The following is a 24,502-nucleotide window of genomic DNA, read 5'->3' as shown; positions in this document are numbered from 1 at the left end:
GAAAAAAAAAAACCATTTTGGCAATTTTGAGTTCGGTGCCCTGACCTGCTGAGTTTGTTGAATTCCCTTTTGTTGTGCAGTATGACTCCACTCTTTGTGCAAGGTGCTATGTTCGAGGCAACTTTAGGGTTGGTCTCAGCAATGCTGATTTCAGGCGGGTAGAGATCACTGATGAACCTAAGGCAGATTGGTCGGAAAAAGAGACCTTGCTGCTTCTGGAAGCCATTATGCATTATGGTGATGACTGGAAGAAGGTTGCACAACATGTTGGTGGTAGGACTGACAAGGATTGCGTAGCTCATTTCGTTAAGCTTCCTTTTGGGGAGGAATTTCTTGGTCATCCATCCTCTGACGAGGCTGAATCTGGATTTGAAACCAATAAGAGGATGCGCCTCACACCTCTTGCTGATGCAAGCAACCCAATCATGGCTCAGGTACGTGTCTTTTGTTTTGTTTAACTTGAAGCACAAAGGAAGATGGGCTGGGAATTACTAAGCTAAGATTTGGGCTCATGTACCCACTTTTGTGCTGCCATAATTTTAATTACAAGTTTTTACTGCCTGGCTGGCAGATGCTTAACTTGTTTTACGCTAATGCCACAATTCAAGGAGTTTGTTGAGTTCTAGTGAATATCTCAAGTACCTGCATAAACTTATGGCAACATAAACTCAACCATAATTTTGACACCTGATCTGTACTGCATGTCAGTGTGGCTATTTTTCTTATTTTTTGTATTGCTCCATTATGTGTTTTGAGAGTAATGGGGATTAGGATAATGCTGAGGCTGATATTAAACAAGTCACGGCTGTGGCCTGTAGATATACAGCAAGTACTTTGAGAGGAAAGGGCTGCTTAATAACCTTGGCTGTAGCCTGTATGCAAAGATTTAACAGATTATAAGCATTGATTTTGATACACTAAAGTTGATATTCCTTTTGTTTCAATACACCAATTATCAGATGTTGTTGATGCAGTTTATTTTTAGTAATAAATGTTTGACCCTTGCAACATTTTTCAGGCTGCTTTTCTGTCAGCTTTGGCTGGTGTGGAGAGTGCAGAAGCTGCTGCCCGAGCAGCTGTTACCACTCTATCCGAGATGGATGACAACACCGCTAGCAAAGGGGGCCGTGGATCTTTTGCAAGAAACACAAGACGAGGTTGGTTTTACACATACTTCAAGCAATTGGGGATTTACTTGTGAAGTTGGATCCATCCCAAGATTGGATCTAATACTTGGGATTTATTGGAGGTGTCACCTTATTTAATTCATATTACGAGTGATTCATGCATTGCCTTTTATTACTTGAGAAAGATCATCTAGCATTATCTGCATATGGTCCTTTAAAAAGAGGTGCTGCCCTGACTGTTGCAATTTTCTTCTTGAGAGTTGATACTGGCATTTGGCTGAGGCTTTATTTCTTTGTGGTGCAGAAGCAGACGTTTCATCTAATGGTGACACCAACCCAAATGCATTGGAAAGAGCATATGCAGATGTGAATGCACTGCTTGAGAAGGAAGAACGTGACATTGAAAGAGCTATAACTGGGGTTACAGAAGTGCAGGTATGTAAGAGTTTTAAGATAATCCATGTCTTGGATGTTAAATTTGTAAATTATTTACTGAATGTCCTGAGTTTTGCAGATGAAAGAGATCCAAGATAAGATTCTTCACTTTGAGGAGTTGGATTTGCAGATGGAGAAAGAGTTTGCACAATTGGAGGGGATTAAGAATCTACTTTTTGTTGACCAGCTAAATCTCTTATTTCGTAGAAGTTATGCATTGAAAACTGAAGAACGAGTGGTGGAGAATGTAAAACCAAATGTTTCATAATCAGTGTATGTTCAAGCTTTAGCCAATAGAGAAATTGTTTTGAATTTCAATGAAATTACCTGCCAATGTTTTAGAAATACGTAGGCCAATGTCAGTACGTAACCCACCCTGGTTAACCCAGTTCAACGATAAACGAAATGTGTATTAAAACATAATAGCAGGACAGTACAGAAAGAAGTGCTGGTCTTATAATTTTCTTAGCTTTGGGTAGAATGGTTTTTTAAGTCTGGTGCCACAGAAAAAATTCAGAAGTGGATTCCAAAGTTGATTGCTTAGGAAAACAGATTCATCAGTCGCCACTCGTAAAGAATAATGAAAGCCTTCAAATATTATTGATCAAATTTCAAACGTGAGACAATGCCTCACGGAAAGTGTCTCCATCAGTAGCTGCTTAACAAATGACATGCATCACAACCTAAAGAGGATCTGCAGCACCACTGTGTAAAACCATGGCTCTGCCATCTTATTCCGCAACTGTTGTGTCAAATGAATCTGAAGGATGATACAGCCTGCAAGACCAGATAACTCGAAATTCAGCAAGGAGATGTAAAAGGCAACTATGAGATTCATCAATTCTCTATTGTAGAAATATAGCTAACGATCATGCCACAATAAGGTTAGTAATTGGTTCATGCAATTTTCAGAAAGAAATAACGAGATACAGAGCCGTAGCCAGGGGGCGCTTTCTTTCTCTTATTGTAGAATTGGAATTAATATCCTCTCAACTGGAAGATGCAAAAAACTTATAGCTTTCTATTTTATGTTGACTAGAGCTACCTTCTCAATTCTGGAACCATATTTCTCTGCCTCGTCATCCACAAACTGTGGCAAATGACATAGATAGAGGAATCAAAGAATCAGAGTAGATACAAAGAAAGAAAAATGACATTGCATATTTGGTAATAAAAGAACCTTGTGTAACTGAATTGCATATATTTCATGTAAGATCACCTGTCCTGTCACAGTGTACAATCTGTTGTACCAACCATTTGATGCCATTCCAATAGCTGAAAACAAATGTTTTCGACTTTCGCCCGGATTTTGCAATGTGTACTCAATATAGTAGAAGCCTGATCAATGGTTAAAGGAAAAGTGATTAGTCAAGTAGAGAAAGGACCTCCCTTGGGAACGGGATCTATCGTAAGTACTGTCGACAATTTATTCTATGTACATGAAACCAAGTCTAGGCGATTTCAATCATGAAAACATGGATCCTAGGTGAATTCATCTCCGCTAAAGCTCACGTGTCTTGACTCTCGAGCATGTTTAATGTCATCTGATCCATATAATATTACTACGTATTGGTTCATGGCAACGGATGGTCTTGAATAATACGATTACCATTAGCAGCTTTGCAATCTATGAGTTTCGCTGCCACACCTGGGGGCCTTTGCCAGCTCCTGTCCAATCCACTGACCTGTAGGAGATGCAGTTAACAATGTATGGTTAAGCATAATAAGCTGAAAACCCTTACGTAGAAATCATGAAACTTTTGGTGACGGATTGGAAGCTGAGGAGCCTACCAGAGTGTCTGCAAAGGCTTCAACTTTGCCAAAAGATTCCATTCTAGTAAAATCCGGACCAAGCCCCGTGATCACTACGCTGACTGAAGCAACCAATCTAGAAACTAAAATTCTTGAATACCTAAACAATCAAAGAAAAAAAAGAGATGGAACTACCAGGAAACTCCGAGAGTACCATTTGAGTTCGCAGCTTCTTCCTCTGGAAAGAAAGCTGTAATGGACTTGAATCCATTTGGTTCTCCAGCTCCTACTTGCCAATCTGCATGAACAACCACATGTTGAGCTACGTATAAGTTGCAACATTAGCACCAGAAAGATTTTCCCTTTTTGATAATTTTAAATTAATAGTGGCACAGTCTCTGAAATATATGAATTTGATTCTGTACTGTAAAGATTACTTTTCTTATTTAAGTTGAACAGCATTTCACAGAAACTTGAATATTCCAATTGGGTTTTCCATGCCAATAGATGCAAACATGTAGATTGGGTAAAATAAGGAAAAGACTGACTCACCTTGGGGAATAAAAATCTTGAACTTATTCACGTCATCAGTATAAGCTCGGAAATCTTGTGGCACATCTGGTTCTGAAAACAGAGAGAAACAAACAATGTAATCAGAATTCAGAACAAACACTAAGGCTCCCACGAAAATTAATTAAAAATTAATACGGGATAGAAGAAAGGAAGAATAAGTGTGTATATATATATAGTACTAGCCACCTTTCCCTGCGACTGCATCAGACACAAATTGCGGAAAAGAAAAGGCAATAAGCGGCGCCTGAAGCATAATTTGTCTTCTTCTGGTTGCATGTTCATGTCCATGCCCATCTTCTTTTACTTCCTGAACGCGGATACTGTGACACATGGAGGCAATAGATGTAAGATAGTCATAGATAAACAAGAATTAATGGGAAAATCAGGAAGTGAAAGGAGCAAACTATGGCTAATTAGAAGCTGAGTAGTACAATGGTTTCTTCTTCTCTTCATGCTGCGGGCGGTAGCTGTTGTAGCAGCAGAAAAGAGGCTGCTTTCTACTGTTGCTATTACTTCTAGTAGTAAGAGAACCGGTACTTACAATAACGCCTGAAAAAAATCAAATCAAAGCAGCATGTAAGCAATTTAAAAAGGAGATTAGACAACAGATAAGATTGTCTGTCGAAGTACAAGCAGAAGGTAATAGTATATCAGATAAAAAAGAATTTTGGAGTTGGGAGGTAGTCAGGTCTGGTAGTAGCAGACCTTTCTGGTTCAAACAAGATGAGATGTAGCAGCAATGCAGCGATGAAACAGACACCATTCCTTTTAGCTTTCCAGGATTTTATTTTATCTGCGTCATCCATTCTGTTGGGTTGGGTTGGATTGGGTCTTATTCCAGGCTTTCAAACTCCATGGAGTATCTTTTTTCTGTGCCTCAAAAAATAAAACAAAAATGGTGATCAAAATTGATTGCCATTAGTGTCTCATAGTGAAAGCACTTACTAGTTAGTGGTTACCAATCTACTGATGAGAGTTGGGTAAATCAGAAAATCAAACGACTTTGGTCATTTACTTTTGTCTTTTTCTTCAATCTAAAATGATTCTGTTTTAATAATGGGTTGTGCAGTAGACGTGGCCGACCAAAAATTGTGGCCCAGATTTGCATTTAACCTGCTGTGACCATGTCTCTGTCAATTTCTAATCCTTCTTTTTTCATTGGAGAAAGATGGGTGAAATCAATTCTCCTTGGGACTCAAGCAGATGCTGTCTCTGACAAAAATTTCACCCAAATCTTGCAAGTACAACTGCTTCCAGCTTCTCCATATCTTGCCACCAGGCTCAATTCTCCAACAGGTTTTTCAGTCCAAATACAAAAAACCTAGTAAGTTAAATAAAAAAAAAAAAGGAAAAAACCCAGTAAGGTGAAGCTAGGGATTAGGGATAATTAAGTTTGATTTGATTATTCACCAAATCATGTCTTTTGATTAACTTTTTATTTACAATTGAAAGCAGACAACTAAAGCTTTCCATTCCAAATTCACTTTGCCATTTATGAACCACCTTTTCGGGACACCAAAAGACCAAAATTGATTAACTAAATTAATAAACTTAATTTATTCTTTTTTTCTTAATAAACCCAATTTCTGCAAGCGTAGAAGAAAAGGGATTGATTAGAATGGGGTGGAAAGTGTGATGAAAAGCTGCCCATGGTTAAATAATTAGCCAGAGTTTTGAATATGAAATCTTGGGTTTTCATATTCAATTATGGTATAATTGTGTTCATGGACCAACTACTCTTTACCAACCAACCCTTGATCCAAAATTTTGATTGGGTAAAAATATAAAATATTTAAAATTAGAATTCAAAATATAATATTTATATGCTATCAATTACTTACAAGATATCGATTTATAAATATATAAAAGTAAAAATTTTAAAAAATTTAATATAAATATTTTAAAAACTGACAAATATTTTAATTTTTAAATTTATTTATTAACAAAATGATAACATACATAAAATGTAAATTCAATTTAAAAACAAGTAAGAACATTTTTAAATTGAGATTTAGAGACAAAAAAGATCACATGAAGAATGGAATAATCACCCATCCAACTGTACAAGTAGCCAAACTAATTTATTATTATTAAAAATTAGAGTTATGATGAAGATAACTTGAAAAGGCCAAAAAGAAAAAATAAGACGGAAATTACAAAACTGACATAAATCTTGCCGCTACCCAAAGGGGTTTCAATGACACCGTACTCGCTCTCCTCGATTTACAACTGGAATCTGAAGGGAAAGTTTAAAGCGGCAAATTGCGTGGTATTTAATTGCAGCGAGTACGGAGAGTGCAAACGAGTGGAGTCGTAGAGGATTGGTTCGGGGAAAAAAAGGGAGCGAGCGGGCAATGAAGGCGTTGGAGTAAATGCAACTAAATATATTAATATATTAATTATCTTTTTGGTACGAAGGGCAAAGCAAATTAGGATTGCTTTAACCTGCTTTTTTTTAAACAGTAAAGGACGCAAGGATTAAAAAGGGAAAACCAAAAAAATTATAAATAAATATCTGAAATAAAATATACTAAAACTAAATATTCAGATTTCTCGACATTTTCCTTTGAAAAAGTCATTTGCAGCGACTCTGCTTTTTCCGTTCGCAAGCCCTAAATTTTCCTTCTCTTTCGTCTCCTTTATCTCTGATTTTTTCCCTATTTATTGGTAAGTTTATTGCCATTTTTCGGGTTTTTTCCCCAGCTTTTTCCTATTTTTCTGTGTTTTTATGGGATATATATTTATATATATTACGTATTTATTTTTCTAAACTGTAAATTTTTGAAAAATTGAAAATTGTCTGTAAAATTGTTCCTCTCTGTACAATAAAGAAATTTCGTTTGGTTTTTAGCCATAATTAAAAAGGTTGCAGATTGATCTTGTCAGAAACATGAAATTGAGCGTAGGCTTTAGGGATTTAAAACTGAAAGGATTGCTTGCAGCTATTAGGGTTTTAATTTGGCGTCGAGTAGATTCTATGTAGATTTCACCCTGGGATTTAAGAGTAAGCTTAGCTTGTTAGACTCATGTTTGAGTGAATTTCGAAAGCTAGCTCAGCTCAGCTCCTCCAGCATCAAGTTGAAAATTGGAAGTCCTTTTTTTTATGCAATCATTTCCAAAAATCTGTACTTGAAGTTCCAGTTCCAGTTCCAGTTCGAGTTCAAGCTAAAGTTAGTGAGAGTGCAGTGCAGTAAACAGTGAGTGAGTTCTGTTTTCAACAATCATTATTATGAGTCAGCATCAGTGTAACATTTCATATTTTCAGATTATGTTTTTTATTTTTTGCTGTTCAAGAAATTAGATTTTCTTCTTCTTCTTCTTCCTCTGCTTCATGATCTAAAATAGACAAGAGGGAAGGAATGATCTGGAAAAGTCGTAATTTGATTTTTGTTGGTGGGCAGAGTTGTGGGGGTGTATGGAATTTTAGTACACCAACCAGATTAAGAGAAAAATGTCGGGATCTGAGACGGGAGTGATGACGAGTAGAGAGCCCTACAGCGTGGGCATGCAACAGAAGAGTCCGGTTGCGTCACAGCCGGTGATACAGAACATGCGTTTAGCCTTTAGTGCAGACGGAACAGCTGTGTACAAGCCCATCACTGCCTCGTCACCCACATACCAGGCGGCCTCCAGCGCTGGCGGTGGGGCCGAGGGGTCCACAGCTGGGCCCCAGGTGACTCAAGGGCAAGCTCTGAACATGAACATGGGGAGCGAGCCTTTGAAGAGGAAGAGAGGGAGGCCCAGGAAGTATGGGCCCGATGGGACCATGCCGCTAGCTCTTATATCGGCTTCTTCCTCTGTCAGCGTAACCCAATCTAATAGTGGAGGATTCTCTTCGCCTTCTGCTGCTGCTGGTGCTGGTGGTGGTGCTCCTCCTCCGCCATCAGGAGGATCAGCTTCCTCACCAACTTCAACGAAGAAAGCTAGGGGAAGACCTCCAGGTTCTGGCAAGAAGCATCAACTTGAAGCCCTCGGTACTCTCTCTTGCTACAGAGATGTTTTTAATCTTTAATGAATGTTTTTGCCTTGAAATTTGAATCCACGACTACGTGGGCTTGTTTCCTACGTCTGCCCACTAGGCGTTAGGATTTCATTTTCCTGCTTTTTCTTCTTGTTATTTTTTTCCCGCTCTTTATATGTGGATACCACGTGACGGAACTGGGAATGTTTGAGATGTTTGCTTAGACACTTAGACACTGATGGTGCAAGTCCAGTTTTTAAGTATTTTCTTTGAAGTACAACTCATGATATTTTTTGTTTTGTGTTGGTTTTAGGAAGTATTAGCTTTGGGTTCTGACTTCTGACAGAGGATGGAATAGTCGCTGCTGAGTAATTATATAAAAAAAGGGAATAAAAATATACATGCGTGTGTGTGTGTTTGTGTTTGTGTGGACTGTGGGATCACTCTGTGTCTGTAACATAGAAAACGAAATATGGTTTTGCTGGAACTTAGTTGGGATCTGTTCGATCTGACTTCAGATTCTTATCTTGCAAATTTACTTGCATGCCCTTGCTGCTTTTCTCTGTTTCTTCTTCCCACTCTTGCCCCTTTCCAGTTTTTTCTCTTATCTTCATATTCTCTTATTTTAAAGCATGTTTTAACGCTGGTAGCAACTGGCGACTAATGTTTGACACAATGTACACTTATAAGATATATTATATATTTTTTAATTCTCAAATATGTTTTTCTTACCTGATTAATACTGAAATAATTCTAGTTTGTCAGCTATGATTGCAGCTTTCTTGTTAATAAGAAAGATTTTTGTTCCTTTTTCTCCATAATTTCTTTTCCAAAATAAAACATACATTTTAGTTTGTCATTCTCCTAAAATAAAATTATAAACCAAAAGTTTTGAAGCCAGTGCTATCTTTGTATTTGTGTTTATAGGGCGACACATTTTACTTAAAAGAGTTTTCTTTTTGCAGGATCAGCAGGAGTTGGGTTTACGCCCCATGTTATCACTGTTAAAGCTGGAGAGGTTTCTCTTGCTCCATTATATTTTTATTTTCCAGTTTTCCTGATTTATGTAGAAAAGTTCTTCTTGTTGCTTTCAAACTTCACAATAAGTTTTTTTTTTTTTTTGCTCAGTATTCGCAAGTGTTAATTACTTTAGCAGGTTACTTTTAATGCCATTTATTAATAATGACATGTTCATCTTGTTGTTTAATTCAAATATTTGTGTCATGAATTGCTAAAATATTTTCTCTACTTTGTTTTTGTATAGGTTTTTACTTGCAGTTATTTCTTTGATCAGAGCCATACTGATTCAGGAGAGAAGGGTTATGTCATTCATTCATTGCATTTTGGATGTGATTAAAAGAATATGCCAAAATTGGGGGAAATGATCATTTCCCAGAGATCCTTTTCTGACAACAGGAATTGATGACAACAACAAAGAAATAATTGAATAAATTTTAAAATTCGATAATGCTTGTGATTTGGCAATTTCAGAATATATATACAAGTGAAAATGAAGTAGTGCAAAAAGGGAAAGAAACCACATTTTCTTGATGATGATTTTTTGATCTGTTGACTTTCCGTAATGTGGTTGAAGATAAATCAGATTCTTGTTAATTCGATAACTGTACATACAACTACAGTTTTCTATCATTAAACTTTTTCATTTTCGATGTGAAGAACTATAATCCTTTGCTTCGCTGCAGCCTGGCACTCTGCATCATTCAAAATTTTACTGTGCTTTTCATTATGCAAACATACATATGCAATATATTTGCTGTTTCCTTAATATAACACTTGTAGTCCATTGAACGATCTGAAGCTTACTTTTGATGTCTCTGCCTGGTTCCAGGATGTATCATCAAAAATAATGTCTTTTTCTCAGCACGGTCCAAGAGCTGTTTGTATCCTATCAGCAAATGGAGCCATATCAAACGTTACTCTTCGCCAACCAGCAACATCTGGCGGGACTGTAACTTATGAGGTTTGTGATAAGTAATAATGTCTTTTATTGCTGTCGCCTTTAGTTTTAGGATTTATATTTACACATCTAAACACTTCTAAACTGGTTTAGAAATTGAGGGCTTTACCGCTTACCTCTGGAAGTTTCATAAAGGCAAAACTGTGTTTTTTTGTTCGGATAACTTAAAACTTTATTTATCCAAAGAAAGCATTGAACCCTGCTACAAGGAGGAACTTACTGCTAGAAGCAGGAACAACAAGTTCCACTAAGTACAAAAATCAAATTATCATAGGTCTCCATCTGTGGCAAAGATTATTGTTGACTTGATCCCTGGCAATATTACTCTTAACGACCAAGTTTCCATTGAATCAGCATATTTATCGTAAGTAGTGATTTTTTGGTTGTGTGAGAAGGAGTTATATATTGGCATCAAGACCATCAACCCGATATGTCCATCGGAAGCAATATGCGGAAGTGGATTTACTGTCAGCATAGAGCAGAACTTGGTATATCTTAGTGCAATTGTTGTAGTGCTTCTGGAAGCATTGTTATACTACCAAAGATGTGCCTGAAATGAACTTTATTATGAAAATCAATTATTTCAAATGTATTAGTATTGTATTTGGGTCAACAATAGAATATAATATTACATATATTCCACAGTCTAATAAAGTGAAACCACAGCTTTACTATAAATATCTCATATTAATGACATTATGTTTCTTTCCCATTAATGGTGCAGGGGCGATTTGAAATTCTGTCACTTTCTGGTTCATTTCTTCTGTCAGAAAATGGTGGTCAGCGGAGCAGAACTGGTGGGTTAAGCGTGTCTTTGTCTGGCCCAGATGGTCGTGTTTTAGGAGGTGGTGTAGCTGGCCTTCTAACGGCTGCATCCCCTGTTCAGGTTTATTTTCTTTTACCATTTTTCATTTTTAATTGCTGCATTATTCTTTTGTAAAAATATATTTCATATTGCCTATATTTTCAGTCTTTTCAGAATGTTGCTGTATAGTATTATTCTCTGAATTGAACAATAGTGAATAATCATGTTAGCATTTCTACCACCTCAAGAAAATGATACATATTTTGTGATTGATGTAATCATTAATACTCCATTAAACATTAGTCTTATTAAAAAAAACTGTAAGATTTAAATATAAAAAGATGAAAGTTAAAAGCCTTTTTCTTTAATATGCATACCTGGTCAAATATGAACATTTATTTGAGATGGATGGAGTTTGTACAATTTTACATAGCTATATGCACATACGTATCCGGTAAAGATCATACAAGTCACTCAATCCATGGAAGAAGACAAGGGAGGAAGAACAGTTAGGGGTGTTGTTGGTGGCTTGAAGCCATTAAAATTTGACAACGTTTACTACTATGTCAACTGTCAAGTAGGCATTTTGGAAGGTGGAGTAATGCCCACTGCCTCCCATAGTCTTTTATCTGCGAGCTGTCTGTCTCTGTCTCTCTCACCACTCTAAAATCAAAGATGTGAATGTATTAGAAGTGTTGTGTAAAACGTAAGTCCCACTGCTGCTATTGGCTTCTGCTTCCATACATTACCGACTAAATTTCACATGACTTGCTGATATTGTTGAGCTTCCCGTTCCTTGCAGGTGATTGTGGGTAGTTTTATTGCAGAAGGTCGGAAGGAACCAAAGTCAGCATACCAGATGGAACCCCAACCTGCCCCAGCGAAGCTTGCTCCAGGTGGTTTGCCGACGGGGGCTACCAGCCCACCATCACGGGGTACTCTAAGTGAATCCTCAGGTGGGCCCGGTAGCCCACTCAATCAGAGCACAGGAGCCTGCAATAACAATAACCCACAAGGCATGTCAACCTTGCCATGGAAGTAAAACCTGCTTACATTTTGTAGTCTTCAGCTAATTGCGTAGTAGGCACGGGCTCGTGTTGTGTTAGTATTCACCATAGGCAGGCAGGCTTGAGTTTGTAATTTAAGCATTGTGTAAGTGAAGTAGAATAATGCGTTATCTTGTACTTTGTGACCCCGTTGCTAGATAGCTAGAAAGGGCTGTTTGGGCTGACGGCTGAGGGGATGCTCTTTGCACTTGTAAGGTGATGTTAGAAGTTAGAGAAAAAGGCCATGCTCTTTGGTGTTTTAGACTGAGATGGTGAGTTAGTTTGACTTCCTTTTGTCTTTCTGGTAGTTGCTTCTTTCGTTGCCCATCACAGTTAACTAGTGTAATTTATCTGTTTCTCCATTCATCAGTATCAAGTTGATATTGATGCTAGTTGAGCTCAGCTGGGGATTTACTTATATGTGGACGATGGGTGATGATGCTTTCAATGTTAAATGCTAATTTGCCATTGTTGTCCTTTCCACTGAGCTCTCATATGCATTTCTATTAGAGACATAATTATTCCTATATCTGATTGCCATCCAAAATAATTAACCATGTTGCAGATGCAATCGAACATCTCTCTATCTCGGAGAATTATAAAAAAATTTATTATTGCCCCACATTTCTGTACCATTACCTGAAAAACTCCATTTTTAAGAAAATTGTTTACCCCAACCTGTTTAATTTTTCCCTTTCATAACCACTTACTCTACCAAGAATGAAGTATTTTGCACCACAACTACACTAGAATAACACACAAAAGCAATGCCTACACTATTTTTTCGCTCTCTTCAACAACAATCGTAATGAGGGAAACCCAAGAGCAAATGTCTGCCAGAACCATCCTCTCGCATTAACAGGATCCACTCTCTTTGCCAGGTACCATGCGTATATGGCTTCTCCAACATGTACTGCAGTAGCTAAGCAAAATGCGAGCCTTATTCCATACATTGACCGGAAGAGGAAAAGACCGACAGATCTAAGGAGTGGCACAGGTCCTATGGCCGGGAACCAACCACTAGCAAAAAGTAAAATCATTCCGATCACAACAAATCCCCATGTATATATTGTAGGTCCGTCCAAACTTTTCTTTTTCCTATCCTGCCAGTATGAGATAGTTGCAGCCATGCCTTCACGAGCACTCACCATTGGAACATACCCAAGCTCACGCTGCGCTTTAAGGAATGAGAAATAATGGGTAACACCAACCTGTCAACATACATCAGGTTCATCAAACATGATGCTGTACTGGGAAATTGTGATACCAACTAAAATTCTTATTTATCATATTTCATAGAAAAAAAAAAGAATTTATTTTACACCATTTGATGAAAGAAAAAATATAAGAAAACACCAACATTTTTGCTAGGCAAAATCAGAATATATCATTACGTGTTTATCCATGGGGCTTTCCTCCAGGTGAACCAGGGAAAGGACTGCCAAGGGAAGGGTGGAACCAAATATTAAACAAACCTTATGTACTTCAGCAGGAAGAATGAAGGGCTCAGGAAGCCACCACCGATTCAAAAATGGATATAACATCGTGTATACAGCCCAGAAAATCTTTGCCAGAATGAGAGCATGGGAAACAGCAATCCAGGACTTTGGTAAGTCATAATCCAAACTTCTTAACAATGGTTGGATAAATTCGAAGGTGTTGATTGGAGACCCTGCGAAAGCAGATACAATTATCTAAGAAAATAAACTTAGCATTGTACCTCATGTCTTAAATCTTCAACTTAACCCCATAAATAGTCAAAATGGTTAAAAGTGTTACAGCAAATAGTTCTGCATAATTTATGGGGGGGAAAAAAGAAAAGAAAACAATGAATTGATCACTATTGATTACCATCAGATATGAAGTATGGCTGCCCAGCTGCAACTGGCCCTTCTTTTCCAGGAATGTCATCTAAAAGTCCCATGCTTGCCAATAGCAGCGCAAGTACCAGGTTATCCACATAAACCCAGTCTGATTTCACATTAGCATCACCTATTTTGAATGGAACCAAACCCAACTTTGCCAGAGATACTATTCTTGGAAGGTGTCGCTCTTCACCTGGTCCGTATATAGCAGCTGGACGAACCACACAGGTATAAAGACATTTTCCGATATTCTTCCTGTGCAGCAAAGAATTGTCCATTTAATTCATTTGTTGTTGTAAGCAGAAAATGGTGCAGAAAGCCACAGTCAGCAGCCAACTTCAGTATTCAAACTTGTTGGAACCAACAATTAATCTTAGATTATCCCCTTACTCATCATTTAAGTATATTCCACATTCATATCAACTGATAACATCATATAAGTGTAAATTATAAACTCAAAAAGATTTCTTGTACTATTTTATTCATGCCTAAATACAAGTTAGCTGAAAAGATTATGGGATTTGAGAATTCTTCCATTTTAATTTACTTACTTAAAAGGGCGACCATTGTACTTAAGAACCAACTGTTCAGCAATTGATTTACTTCGCCCATAGGGATCAACATGATCATCAATAGGGAAATAGGGCAAGGCTTCATTGCCATTCACAATCTCCTTTCCCCCAAACACAACATTATATGTGCTGACATAAACAAGCCTTCTGATCCCCAATTCAAGGCAAGCCTCCAAGACATGGCAAGTTCCATTAATATTGACCTCATCAACACGACCAAACTGAAGCATTTCTTTCCCTGACATGCCATATGAAGCCAGGTGGAAAACACAATCGGCACCTCGGAGAGCATTATGAACATCCTTTTTCAGGACAAGATCGCCTGTTGTAACACAATTTGAGGCAGGTAAGGACCCAAAACAAGAAATCTATTTAAAATAAATTGAAGGCACACATGACATAGGTAACTCCTGGTATCCCAAAACTGGAAATTTAAGGTTTCCCCCAAAGATATACGGCATTGTATAAGCTTTACGCCTAGAATACTTCGATCTAAGCTAGTTTAAAACCTTATAGCATATTTATAATTACAGGAAAGCGAGCAACTCAGTAATTAAAAAAAAATTAGAGCAAATTCCAATAGGAGTAGTGAAGTTTTCAAACTGAATGAAGCCTCATCGACCATGGAACAAAAAAGGTCCAAGCTGTAGTAAACGAACAATCAAGGAGTGGCAACCTGAGTTAAGGTTAATTTTCTATTGAGTATCAAAAAGCAGAACTAGGAAATTTCGGGCTAAAATCATCCATTTCACGGATCCATGATAGAAAATTTATCCCCTTTTCTTCTTTTCTTTCTTTCTTCCTTTTTTTTTTTTTTTTGTCAAAAAGGTCGTAGAAGCCGATGCAAGATTAGAAGGCAATTAGAGGAAAAGGCGAACCTTGGATGCAGCGGACACCGTGGTTGGTGAGGTTGCCGGACCAAGGAGAATGAGGTCGGAGGTCAAAGGAACGAACCTGGCGAGCACCTCTCCGCACCAGCTCCAAGCACAGAGCTGAGCCCACGAACCCCAGCCCACCCGTCACCACGAACGTGTTCCCGTCGATGCCTTCATTTTCGCTCAAGTGCATTGTTTTTCCTTCTATCAATTTTTAGTTTCTTCTTTGTTACTTCCTGGATGCCAGGGCAGGCAGGCTCAGGAGTCAAGCTGTGGGATGGGGGTGACTACTTATTTAGTCGTCCTTGACTAATATTTATAGCATCGCGCGGACCGATCGAGGGAGTCAGCTCTGCGCAAATTACACAATATGACATCAAAGTTCCAATTTTTCCAAACAGAATGCCCCAAAAGCTTTATTTTTTTTTTCCTATCAAATTTTCTCGTCAAAGGCACTCACTTCTTGTTTTTATTCTTATACTTATTATTAACCCTTTGACATTAAAGTTCAATAAAAATACAATATTAAAAAATTTTCAAGCCATTAGTTTTTATAAAAAAATTATTAAAAAAATTTAAATAAATATTTATTTTTTTAATATGTTTAATTAAATTTTTATATTAAGTAAATTTTTATAAGTAAAAGTTAACTAATAAATATCTCTTATTATTTGATATCATGTTGATATAATATATTAATATATTAATATATTATAATAAATAATAATATATTATATTAATATAATCATAAAATATTTTTATTTTTTATATTAAATGTCATATCAATATTATGTAAACATAAAATGATAAAATAATATTTTTATTTTTGATAATTAATCAACTATGAATCATAATAATTTATTTGATTTAAAATTAAAATACATAAATTTAATTAAATATAATTAAATAATAAAAATTATTCACATTTTTTAAAATAATTCAGAAGCTACTACTAAAAGGCGACAAACTACTTGCAGCAGAACAGACAAGACAAAAAACAGTCAAACAAACATGGGCGGAATCGAAAATTTTATATTTGTTAACACTCAATGTCATTCTCCTTGTTAACTAAGAAACTGTCAAGCAGTACCAAGCCATCTAGATATGCTTTTTTTCGGTAATGTCATTCTTTATATTTAAGGGTAATGTGGTGAAGAGAATCTAGTCTAGCTGTAAAGTGTAATACTCGTGAAAACAAGTTTGCCAAGGTACAAAGTTTAGGAGTTTCATGTAGTATATCAAGAACCATCATCACTGAACAAGTGAGTCTTCCTTTGTAAAAGAAAGAAAAAGGGACAGAAGTTGATGAAAAATGCAAACATAAACCACAACCTTGGTATGTAATGTAATTTGATGTGATCCCACAAAGGGAAAGAAAGGGAAAAATAAAAAGGAAAAACAGGAGAAATTGAAACAACAAAAGGTAGCCTAGAAGAAGTTGAAGTTGTTGAATCTGAAACTGCCATAACTAGCGGTGGCGACGGTATAAGCATTAAGAAGCTCATTGTGAGCGGACCAAAAGTCTGCTTTTAAACCACCTCTCCTGATGGCTTTGAGGACTTTGTTCCGGTGTGCATATCCTGTGACCACCACCTTCTGACTGTTGGCATCCACTTCTACTTTCTCTATCCCTGCCCATCGACATGCAACAGGGATCAATTAAGACAAATTAAGATTGCATCAACGTGTTTTTAACATGCAAGTGTTCGGCCTTAATCAGAGACAACATTCTTTCTTTGTTTGGTCGAGAATCAAGTAGATTTAACCAAGAAAAAAGACTAAAAATTTGCTTGCTCCATAACATATAGCAAACCAGAAGTTACCTTTCAGCTTTGAGAGGCATTTTCTGAGTCTTTTCTCATGTAAGCCAACCATCTCCACCTTCAATTCGACGGTCTGCAGAACAGAACCATATCGCACACATGACATAACTTCTTGGAAAACGAATATGCAAATGGACACCTACATAGAGAAGAGAGCTTCCTAGGATTCTATTTTCAGATTGCTATAACCCCTTCTAAATGATCAAGGAACATCTAATATTCCATAAAACTTGAGACAATTTCAGCTTATAGTCGTAGGAGTTCAAGTTACCAAAATCAGAATTATTTAATTGAGGGATAGTCTCACAATGTTACAAGAAAAAGAAAAAGAAAACATTACCAAGTTAAGCAAAAGAAAATAATATTCTACCTCCATCAACAACTCTGCTTTCTCGAAGATTTATTGATGATTGCAGCAATGATGTGAAGGGAGCAGTAGAAAAGAAACAAAAGCAATGGTTTATAACAAACAACTGGAATGATGTGTTGTGAATGAATGAAACAAATGGAGAATGTCAGGTTATATATATGTATATATACAGCAGCGGGGACAGATAAAAAGATGGAATATAAACATTAAAGTGGGGCTTTGAGGTCTTGGGTCTGCTACGAGAACCACCAATGATCTGCTTTGGTTTGCTTTTTGGAAAGAGATGCAAATAGCCGGCATAGAAAACCTGATAACAAGAAAACGGTTACATCAAGAGAGGGGCTTTTGTGCATGACCTGTGAGCTCGAGCTTCAAGAATCAAGACTCCAGAGACTCACGTCTGCCCAAAGCAATGTGAGTCTCAAGCATTTGAAATGATTGGGTTTGACGAGTCCAACTTATCTTTTCTTTGTTTGGATTGTCTTTTTAGGAAAACAAGCTGACACTGTCCACTTATGCCAACAGTTTGGTTCTGATCTTCTGAAGTGGGTCCAAAGCAGATGAATCTTGCATCGCAAACATCTCGCAAATCTGCATAGTATTTTATATGTTCAAGATAAAGTGTATTCGTTTCTTATCACGTACCTCTCCTCATATATCATTATAAGTTGCTGAGTGGAAAAAGTAAAAGTGAAAAAGAAAACGAGAGAAACAACTTGCTCGGCTTCAAGGGGAAAAGGAAAGGAAAAAAATTATACAGCAAGTTTGGTATTTCCAGGGAAGTGTAGCTTTGCGTAGTATACTTACCTGCTAAATTTTTCAAGTATCTGCTGAAAGGGCAAGGCAGTTAGTCTTACGATATTGCCCAGCATGCATGCACCCTGGCCTGGTTACAAGCAATGGTTTATGGTGAGGGTTTGCAGGACCAATTATGTCTCTATTTGACTACTCACTTTGCAGCGATGGTGCCATCGTTGAAACTATAAATCCTGATCAGGAGTTAGAACTTACTGTTGTTAAGTTGTTTCCAACATTATATATGTAAGCTTTATATTAAAACAGTGTATCAGCATGAATTCAGCAGCTTGAACTTCTCCCAGGGCCAACAAAAAAGCAAATTAAGTGATGGATAGATGGAGCCCATAAAGATTCAAACCAAGATGCTTGGGAACAAATGCATTGGAATCTGGAATATCTCGCGAATTTCCATCTGTGTTTTTATCGAGAATCATCACATCTTTGATCTGTCAGATTTGGTCATAGGTTGCCCAGCTTTTTTGAATCGTTTTAGGCCATTTGGTCACAACATTTACCTTTTCTTCTTGTTGCTCTCTCTCATCAGCTCATTCCTTGATAGGGTCCTTAGCTTTGAGAAGAAGCTAGTATACTAGTATTTGTATTTTTATTAAGGTAAGAAAAGCATACATATGGACCTGGAAATAGTATGCAATTATGATTATACTAGTAACATGAAGAAGGCGTTTAAAACACGAATGGATTGAGCATTGGAGATTGAGGGCAGGGGGTGCATTTCGGAATTGATAGTAAAACAGGTTGAGATGAGGGGAAAATTCCAATAGCGAGAGACATTATCCTGCTGCGTGCAAGAGGAGTTCATATTATTGCCAAAAAGAAAAACAAAACAGATAAAAAAGTTCCAACACAATACCAGGACAAAGCATTCTATCAACCACTTGTAATGAATAGTTTTGCGGTTAACTTTCTTATAAGCACTAATTCGTGCCAAATACTCAGCTTAGATGTTCAATTTAAAGCGGATGATGGGCCAAAACTGGCCCAAGAAGTAGGAGAAGAAAGATAAACGGGGGCGGCGGTTGGGGCCGTCGAGGCAATGCTAACCATTTTTGAGAATGGTGGGGACAAGAAGTAGTTTCTTGGAGAGCCTGCATTTCTGTGTCCCCAGACTCCTGAGCCCACAACACTCTCCGCTGCCCTGTGCTTGTTTTACAACGTTGTCAGAGTGGAAGCTGCTTTCACCACATTTTTCCCTTCCAATCAAATATTAACATCAGTCTCTTCACTCTCCTGTTTCCACATTTGGATGAGGTAATCGTTACAACTTACAACTACCTCCGCCCCTCGTATATGCTTTGTTTCTTAATTTTCCTTTCAAATTTAGGGCTTTCTGTCCATGCCTATCACTATGATACTTCCTCAATGCTTGGTCTCCTGTCTAACTGTTGACTATTAGGTTAAAAATTTGAACTTTCCCCAAGCTGTTCATTTTGGTGATACCATCATCTAAGTGATAATGTTTAAGCTTTGTGTTACTTTGAGTTGCAATGCAATGTTATGCTTTCTGAGGAGGAGTGATGAGTATTAGACTTTATTTTAACTTGCAATAAGAATACATTTTCTAATACGTTTGCTTATTATAAGAATGAGCTCCATGGAATGCTTTCTCTGTACCCGCCTTTTGTTGGAGTGAAATAGAAGGGAATGACGTCGAGGACTGTAATATTGAATTCTTGGGAAAGAAACTCAATAGCTTGTATGAGCTTTCGTCTTTATTCAACTAAATAGACTGATGTTATACATTTATTGTGTAACAATTAAATAGGCTGATGTTATAACCAACTTCACTTGTGTAGGTATTTTCTGAGAGGGCTTTGGTTCTGGGAGAAGTTAAGCTTGGTAGCATGAATTTCTACGGGAAACATAATCACCCCAAGGCACTTACTGGAATGCCATCTAGTGATCAGCGTTTTTTGCTTAACTTCATTATGAGCACTTACTTGGGCCCTGATGTCTACTCTGATAACCCAAGGCATTCAGCTTCACAAAGATTGGCTGAAGTTTTGCCACCGTATACTTCAAACAATCTGGTTCCTTCATTTATTAGCAATTCTCAGTTGGAGAGTTTGTACTACTATGTCCTGAGGCATGCTCATCCCAGGCTGGTTCAAGAACCAAATATGCTGCATTCATATCTACAAGGCAACTTACCTTTGCCAAGCTCAGAGTTATTAGAGGACTTAAGCCAGTTCACAAATTTTTTCCCTCTAGATATTCATGAGCATAAAAGATACTCAGTAAACAATGAGATCATCAAAGGAATTGTTCTTATTGATGATCCAGTTACATCTCACATGAGGGAAGATGTTGAAAGGTTCAAATATTTATCTGGTGTAGCTGATTTGAAGATTGACAAAATCAAATCTTTATCATATGAACATGGATATCAGAAAAGCAAAGATGATCAGAACAGCATGATAAACAGTGAGGAGAGAATTGCTGGATATATTACCAATGGATATGGTAATGCATCAGAAAAGTTTCAAGAAAACAATATGAGAAGGCACCAGTTGGACTCTATGCCAATGTCAGCTTTCCCCCCTGTCATGTCCATGTTAAAACATCTCGGTCAAGGAGCATTCAAGAGAACCTGTAAAAGGGATGGACCTGCCATGATGCCCCCCATTACTGTTCCAAATGTGGGCCAATGTTTTTCAGATGCATCCATTATCTTAAATGGGACTGCTAAAATGGGGATAGCTGGACCACCTATTGGTGTTTTGGACATTGGTGTCAGCAAAGTTGCATACTTCTTCAGAGTTGCTCTGACTGGAGTTAGGAAGGATTATTGTATATTTCTCTTCTTTCTAGTCCTTTTTTTTTGGTTCTAAAACATGCTGGTATGTTCATAGTAGGAAAGCCTCTTATAAGACTAAAGCATTATGGCACCTTCTTGTACTTAAGGTGATGTCAATTTATGTCGAAGGACAATAACAAGGTAAGAGAGCCAACATTTCCTTAATAAGATTATCTTACTGGTGCAAGGCTGTGAAGTTGCCCACTGTATTGTAAGAGTCACTATTTTCACCATTTATTTAGGGACCTTGATGATCAATTTGAGGTTTCCAACATATAGTGGTCATTGCTCATTGGTGAGCTTCAGCCTTCTGAGTTTCCCTCAAATACCCAGCAAGTTAGCGATGGGCAAGCACATTCTGGTATGTAATGATAAAAAGAATAAGTAATGGGCAAGCATATCCTGATCGGTATAAATTATTTTTTTCATTTTTAGAAAGAGAAACTGGAATGTTGTGATCTTGTAGCTTACAGTTCATTTAATTGTCTAAGTCATTAGAATTCATATTGATGCATCTCTTTGATCAGCAATGTGTATACACTGATCTTGATACTGCCACTCATTTGAGTGCAATTTCTCTGTGGTTTGATGTCTTCTTTATCTAATACCCTAGCCTCTCTCTTGCTGATCAAGAAAAAGAAAATATGAAAATAAAACAGTGTGGCTGACATTTGTTTGTGGATTCCATTAAAGCATATTGAGGTCCGGGGATTTGACCCAAACATGTGCAGAAAACATTCATAAGGAAATTCATGATTCTCAGTTTCAGTTTTTGCCTTCAAGTTTTTAGCAAATCCTGATTTTTGGGAATGGAACTATGACAGTCTCTCTCCTTAGGTTGTGTATGAATGAAAGTTTGTGATATTGTCCTGACAATTCTAGTCTAGCCACTGTCTCGGCTTACGAACCTTTTGTTAAAAGGATCATGCAGTAGCATTGCTGTTTTCTTCACTAGATATAGCATGATCCTTTTTAATACATTAACAAATTCATTATATTTGTTTCTATAGGCGAATTCAGTTGTGAGATTGAGTCCAACGGTAAAGTTCATCTCCAAGGATCAACCTCTGGTGGAGGGACTATTAAGAAACAATCCCCTGTATTCCATATGACATTCCAGCAATTGTGCCCGGCTGGACCCTTTACACTTTCGTTCAGCCTGCCAGGACCCGTTGATCCAAGACTGTTCTCACCAAACTTCAGACCCGACGGCATTTTTGAAGCTGTTGTGATTAAACACGAGTCTTAGTACACGGCGCTTAAAGAGTTATAATATGCAGGTAGTTCAAGAATTGGTGAAGGCGGAGTGTGGTTATTTCCTGAAGAATTTTGCCTTGTACCATTTAGTCATTCAATCGCCATGTATGTGTATTTTGCTAACATGATTTTTTCTTTTATTTGAAAAGCATATTTTGCTAACATGATATCTCTAACTGAAGGGGAAAATGAAAGTTTCTTTATCACTTTGTGCAGTTTCTCTGTTAAATCTCTTGACATGGAAAGAAAAATTGCCTGGTTAATGACACTATTGGCTGTAGCCGGGCAATGACTAGTAATGAAGTGGATCGCCGGAAAGACAAGAAAGTCAACAACCCCGCGGAAGTAGTGGTGGTGAACTTGAAAATAACCGTGGGTGTAGGCTGACGAACATCAAAACTAAAGCTTTTAACACTCTCCCAAAAAGTAGAACTTTCGGTCTACTCAGATAGGAAAGTAAAGCTCATGTGGAAGCTTCAGTCACAGGTGGGGAAGCAAGAGAGAGAGAAGGAAGCTTGGTTCGACCAGATATTTTTCCTCATTCCCTCGGAAAACTCTCATGCTGATGGAGATCCATCCGTTGGGGCATCATACCCCACCCACACCCAAATCAATGCTCGGCTACCTTGTTTCTGATGACTAGTTGGGATGAGACTTTCCAAAAAGACGAGGAAGATGACGGAAGTGGAGTTCGGATGAGGGGTAAAACCGTCATTGCAACATGTAAGAAATGATAAACTGAAAGTAGAGGTGGCGCCCGCACTTTTGACGTGGACATCCCAGTGGGATGTGTTTTCCTAGCACTGCTGCTTGTTAATATTTAAGTGATAACCCCAAGTGCGAAGTACGAAGCGATTGATTCGAGAGGAGAGGACTCTACCGCAGCCAGCCGACGGGCCGCCGAGCGCCTCCTCATCCTTTCTTCCTCCGCTCATAAAGGTGCCATTTTTTGGATTCATTTTCGTTTTTGTTTTTTTTTTGGGATTGTTCATACTTGATACTCGAGAGTTCATTGTAAAATCTGTGCGCTTCTGGTAGCATCGAAATACCATGTTTATCTGTATTTGGTTTATACAGCACCACCACCAATTCACCATGCATATGCTCCTCTCTGCTTGGATCTTCTATCTGTTTCTGTTGTTATGAATTGATATTCCAAAGCGTTACCTTGTTTGATATCCAATCGATGTGCAATTGAACCCAACCCCCAACCCACCCCAAAATCTTATGTTTTCTGTGTCTGCCCGTCTGCAGCTTATGTTAGGCACGCACCCTCATCGGCATTTGTTTGCCACTAAATATTAATCGTATCGTGTTACCCTTCTTGCACTCAAATTGCTTTGGCTCTAGTCTTCTTCTTCTTCTTCTTCATCTTCATGCACCAGCAACCACGCCTATCCCTTCTGTCTGCCTCTTTTATTAGGTTAATACTGATTTCGTCAATATTTTCTCAAATCTCCTCGAGTTGGTTCCAAAAACGCCCTACGCCTTTTCGTAGTCGTGTATTGTTCCAAGTTTGATAAAATTCCTAGAATTTTGTTTATTGATTTGTATGGTTTTCTCCTTTTGTTCTTGCATACTACTGTTTCCAATAAGAAGGGGGCAATGCATGCATGGCTTCATCATTTGGATCTCTACGTGCCAATGTTTGTCCTTGGACACAACAGCATCTGCTTCTACGCAATTGATATGTTCTGTCTTTCAAGATCAAACCTTTTCATAGTACTTTTGAATCTGTTTACTCTTCTCATGTGCTTATATAGGATTATTTTCAGCATAGTTCACTTATAAAGCTTGCCATATTATTAAACTTGAGAATTTTGGAAACCTTTGTTACATCAAATATGGATTTGATTTGTCTTTTTTTCCCCTCAATTATGTGCAAAATGCTTTAAAATCAAATGACATCTGGAGGATAGTTGACCTTTTCCCATAACGGAAACTCTTAAATAATTTGACTTATGCTTTTTCATATTGTGCAGCGAGCAGTTATGTTAGGCACGCACCCTCATCGGCACCTGTTTGCCACTAACTATTAACTGTATTGTGTTACCCTTCTTGCGCTCAAATCGCTTTGGCTTTAGTCTTATTGCTTCTTTCATCTTTTCAAACATGCACCAGCACCACGCTTATCTCTTCAGTCTGCCTCTCTTATTAGGTTAGGTTAATGCTGATTCCATCACTATTTTCTCAAATCTCTTGGAGTTCCTTCCAAAATTGCCCTATGCCTTTTCTCAATCATGTATTGTTCCAAGTTTGATAAAATTCCTAGAATTTTATTTATTGATTTGTATGGTTTTCTCCTTTTGTTCTTGCATACTACTTTTTCCAATAAGAAAGCGACAATGCATGCATGGCATCATCATTTGGATCTTTACATGCCAATTTTTGTCCTTGGACACAACGGCATCTGCTTCGAAGCAATTGATATGTTCTGTCTTTCAAGATCA

The 24,502-nt window shown here is 37.6% G+C and overlaps 6 protein-coding genes across 8 annotated transcripts in view; 3 read left to right on the top strand and 3 right to left on the bottom strand.

Moving 5' to 3' along the window:
* Positions 1 to 44: 44 nt before the first annotated feature.
* Positions 45 to 1,876, top strand: SWI3B (switch subunit 3; the record flags this gene model as incomplete). The annotated part of the gene is made up of 4 exons (XM_021428676.1): positions 45 to 434; positions 1,019 to 1,157; positions 1,432 to 1,562; positions 1,642 to 1,876. Coding segments are annotated over 4 exons (849 nt in total), but the record flags the coding sequence as incomplete, so codon positions are not given.
* A 133-nt stretch (positions 1,877 to 2,009) lies between these two features.
* Positions 2,010 to 4,779, bottom strand: LOC110416644 (Photosystem II reaction center PsbP family protein). Its single transcript, XM_021428675.2, has 10 exons — positions 4,593 to 4,779; positions 4,319 to 4,436; positions 4,074 to 4,207; positions 3,867 to 3,938; positions 3,529 to 3,612; positions 3,354 to 3,436; positions 3,172 to 3,247; positions 2,782 to 2,900; positions 2,608 to 2,652; positions 2,010 to 2,339 (listed from the first exon to the last, which is right to left on the bottom strand). The coding sequence occupies exons 1-10, from the start codon at positions 4,648 to 4,650 to the stop codon at positions 2,313 to 2,315; spliced, it is 816 nt and encodes a 271-aa protein (XP_021284350.1). The 5' UTR covers positions 4,651 to 4,779; the 3' UTR covers positions 2,010 to 2,312.
* A 1,616-nt stretch (positions 4,780 to 6,395) lies between these two features.
* On the top strand, positions 6,396 to 12,158 carry LOC110416317 (AT hook motif DNA-binding family protein). 3 transcript variants are annotated; one of them, XM_021428285.2, is made up of 6 exons: positions 6,396 to 7,084; positions 7,289 to 7,861; positions 8,814 to 8,866; positions 9,698 to 9,829; positions 10,551 to 10,712; positions 11,434 to 12,158. In XM_021428285.2, exons 2-6 carry the CDS (start codon positions 7,339 to 7,341, stop codon positions 11,671 to 11,673), a joined length of 1,110 nt encoding a protein of 369 aa, XP_021283960.1. In that variant the 5' UTR covers positions 6,396 to 7,084; positions 7,289 to 7,338; the 3' UTR covers positions 11,674 to 12,158. The 3 variants fall into 3 exon arrangements, with proteins under 3 accessions (XP_021283960.1, XP_021283959.1, XP_021283961.1); XM_021428284.2 differs by having other exon boundaries at positions 6,396 to 7,088; XM_021428286.1 differs by having other exon boundaries at positions 6,399 to 6,554.
* A 107-nt stretch (positions 12,159 to 12,265) lies between these two features.
* On the bottom strand, positions 12,266 to 15,387 carry LOC110416316 (NAD(P)-binding Rossmann-fold superfamily protein). The gene is made up of 5 exons (XM_021428283.2): positions 14,993 to 15,387; positions 14,094 to 14,436; positions 13,529 to 13,797; positions 13,153 to 13,349; positions 12,266 to 12,888 (listed from the first exon to the last, which is right to left on the bottom strand). The coding sequence occupies exons 1-5, from the start codon at positions 15,180 to 15,182 to the stop codon at positions 12,454 to 12,456; spliced, it is 1,434 nt and encodes a 477-aa protein (XP_021283958.1). The 5' UTR covers positions 15,183 to 15,387; the 3' UTR covers positions 12,266 to 12,453.
* Positions 15,388 to 16,262: 875 nt separating this feature from the next.
* LOC110417188 (heavy metal-associated isoprenylated plant protein 28-like) lies at positions 16,263 to 17,614 on the bottom strand. Its single transcript, XM_021429419.2, has 3 exons — positions 17,183 to 17,614; positions 16,813 to 16,885; positions 16,263 to 16,620 (listed from the first exon to the last, which is right to left on the bottom strand). The coding sequence occupies exons 1-3, from the start codon at positions 17,186 to 17,188 to the stop codon at positions 16,418 to 16,420; spliced, it is 282 nt and encodes a 93-aa protein (XP_021285094.1). The 5' UTR covers positions 17,189 to 17,614; the 3' UTR covers positions 16,263 to 16,417.
* Positions 17,615 to 19,826: 2,212 nt separating this feature from the next.
* Positions 19,827 to 24,502, top strand: part of LOC110417298 (HSP20-like chaperones superfamily protein) — a 7,118-nt gene continuing 2,442 nt past the window's right edge. Inside the window, exons 1-4 of the mRNA XM_089783554.1 lie at positions 19,827 to 20,826; positions 21,075 to 21,156; positions 21,806 to 22,157; positions 22,269 to 22,991. Of these exons, the coding sequence (XP_089639680.1) occupies positions 19,843 to 20,826; positions 21,075 to 21,156; positions 21,806 to 22,044 (1,305 nt within the window). The 5' untranslated portion in view covers positions 19,827 to 19,842 and the 3' untranslated portion in view covers positions 22,045 to 22,157; positions 22,269 to 22,991. The remainder of the gene's footprint in view (positions 20,827 to 21,074; positions 21,157 to 21,805; positions 22,158 to 22,268; positions 22,992 to 24,502) is intronic.

The sequence above is a fragment of the Theobroma umbraticum genome, unplaced genomic scaffold, assembly GCF_002168275.2.
Source record: "Theobroma umbraticum cultivar Fairchild unplaced genomic scaffold, ASM216827v3 scaffold_51.0, whole genome shotgun sequence".
Taxonomy (NCBI): Eukaryota; Viridiplantae; Streptophyta; class Magnoliopsida; order Malvales; family Malvaceae; genus Theobroma; species Theobroma umbraticum.
The sequence above is the reverse complement of the archived record's forward strand: the minus strand, read 5'-3'. Positions and strand labels throughout refer to the sequence as shown.

What these genes read in the sequence shown, in the direction of transcription:
- LOC110416644 (XM_021428675.2), bottom strand. Translation starts at nt 4,650, where the DNA reads ATGGTGTCTGTTTCATCGCTGCATTGCTGCTACATCTCATCTTGTTTG. An exon ending in GAAGAGAAGAAGAAACCATT is followed by an intron (nt 4,208 to 4,318) that starts GTACTACTCAGC and finishes CATGTGTCACAG; the next exon opens with TATCCGCGTTCAGGAAGTAA. An exon ending in AAGCCTTTGCAGACACTCTG is followed by an intron (nt 3,248 to 3,353) that starts GTAGGCTCCTCA and finishes CATCTCCTACAG; the next exon opens with GTCAGTGGATTGGACAGGAG.
- LOC110416316 (XM_021428283.2), bottom strand. Translation starts at nt 15,182, where the DNA reads ATGCACTTGAGCGAAAATGAAGGCATCGACGGGAACACGTTCGTGGTG. An exon ending in CGGTGTCCGCTGCATCCAAG is followed by an intron (nt 14,437 to 14,992) that starts GTTCGCCTTTTC and finishes GTGTTACAACAG; the next exon opens with GCGATCTTGTCCTGAAAAAG. An exon ending in GCCATACTTCATATCTGATG is followed by an intron (nt 13,350 to 13,528) that starts GTAATCAATAGT and finishes CTGCTTTCGCAG; the next exon opens with GGTCTCCAATCAACACCTTC.
- LOC110417188 (XM_021429419.2), bottom strand. An exon ending in ATGCCTCTCAAAGCTGAAAG is followed by an intron (nt 16,621 to 16,812) that starts GTAACTTCTGGT and finishes GTCGATGGGCAG; the next exon opens with GGATAGAGAAAGTAGAAGTG.
- LOC110416317 (XM_021428285.2), top strand. Translation starts at nt 7,339, where the DNA reads ATGTCGGGATCTGAGACGGGAGTGATGACGAGTAGAGAGCCCTACAGC. An exon ending in GCGGGACTGTAACTTATGAG is followed by an intron (nt 9,830 to 10,550) that starts GTTTGTGATAAG and finishes TTAATGGTGCAG; the next exon opens with GGGCGATTTGAAATTCTGTC. An exon ending in CGGCTGCATCCCCTGTTCAG is followed by an intron (nt 10,713 to 11,433) that starts GTTTATTTTCTT and finishes CGTTCCTTGCAG; the next exon opens with GTGATTGTGGGTAGTTTTAT.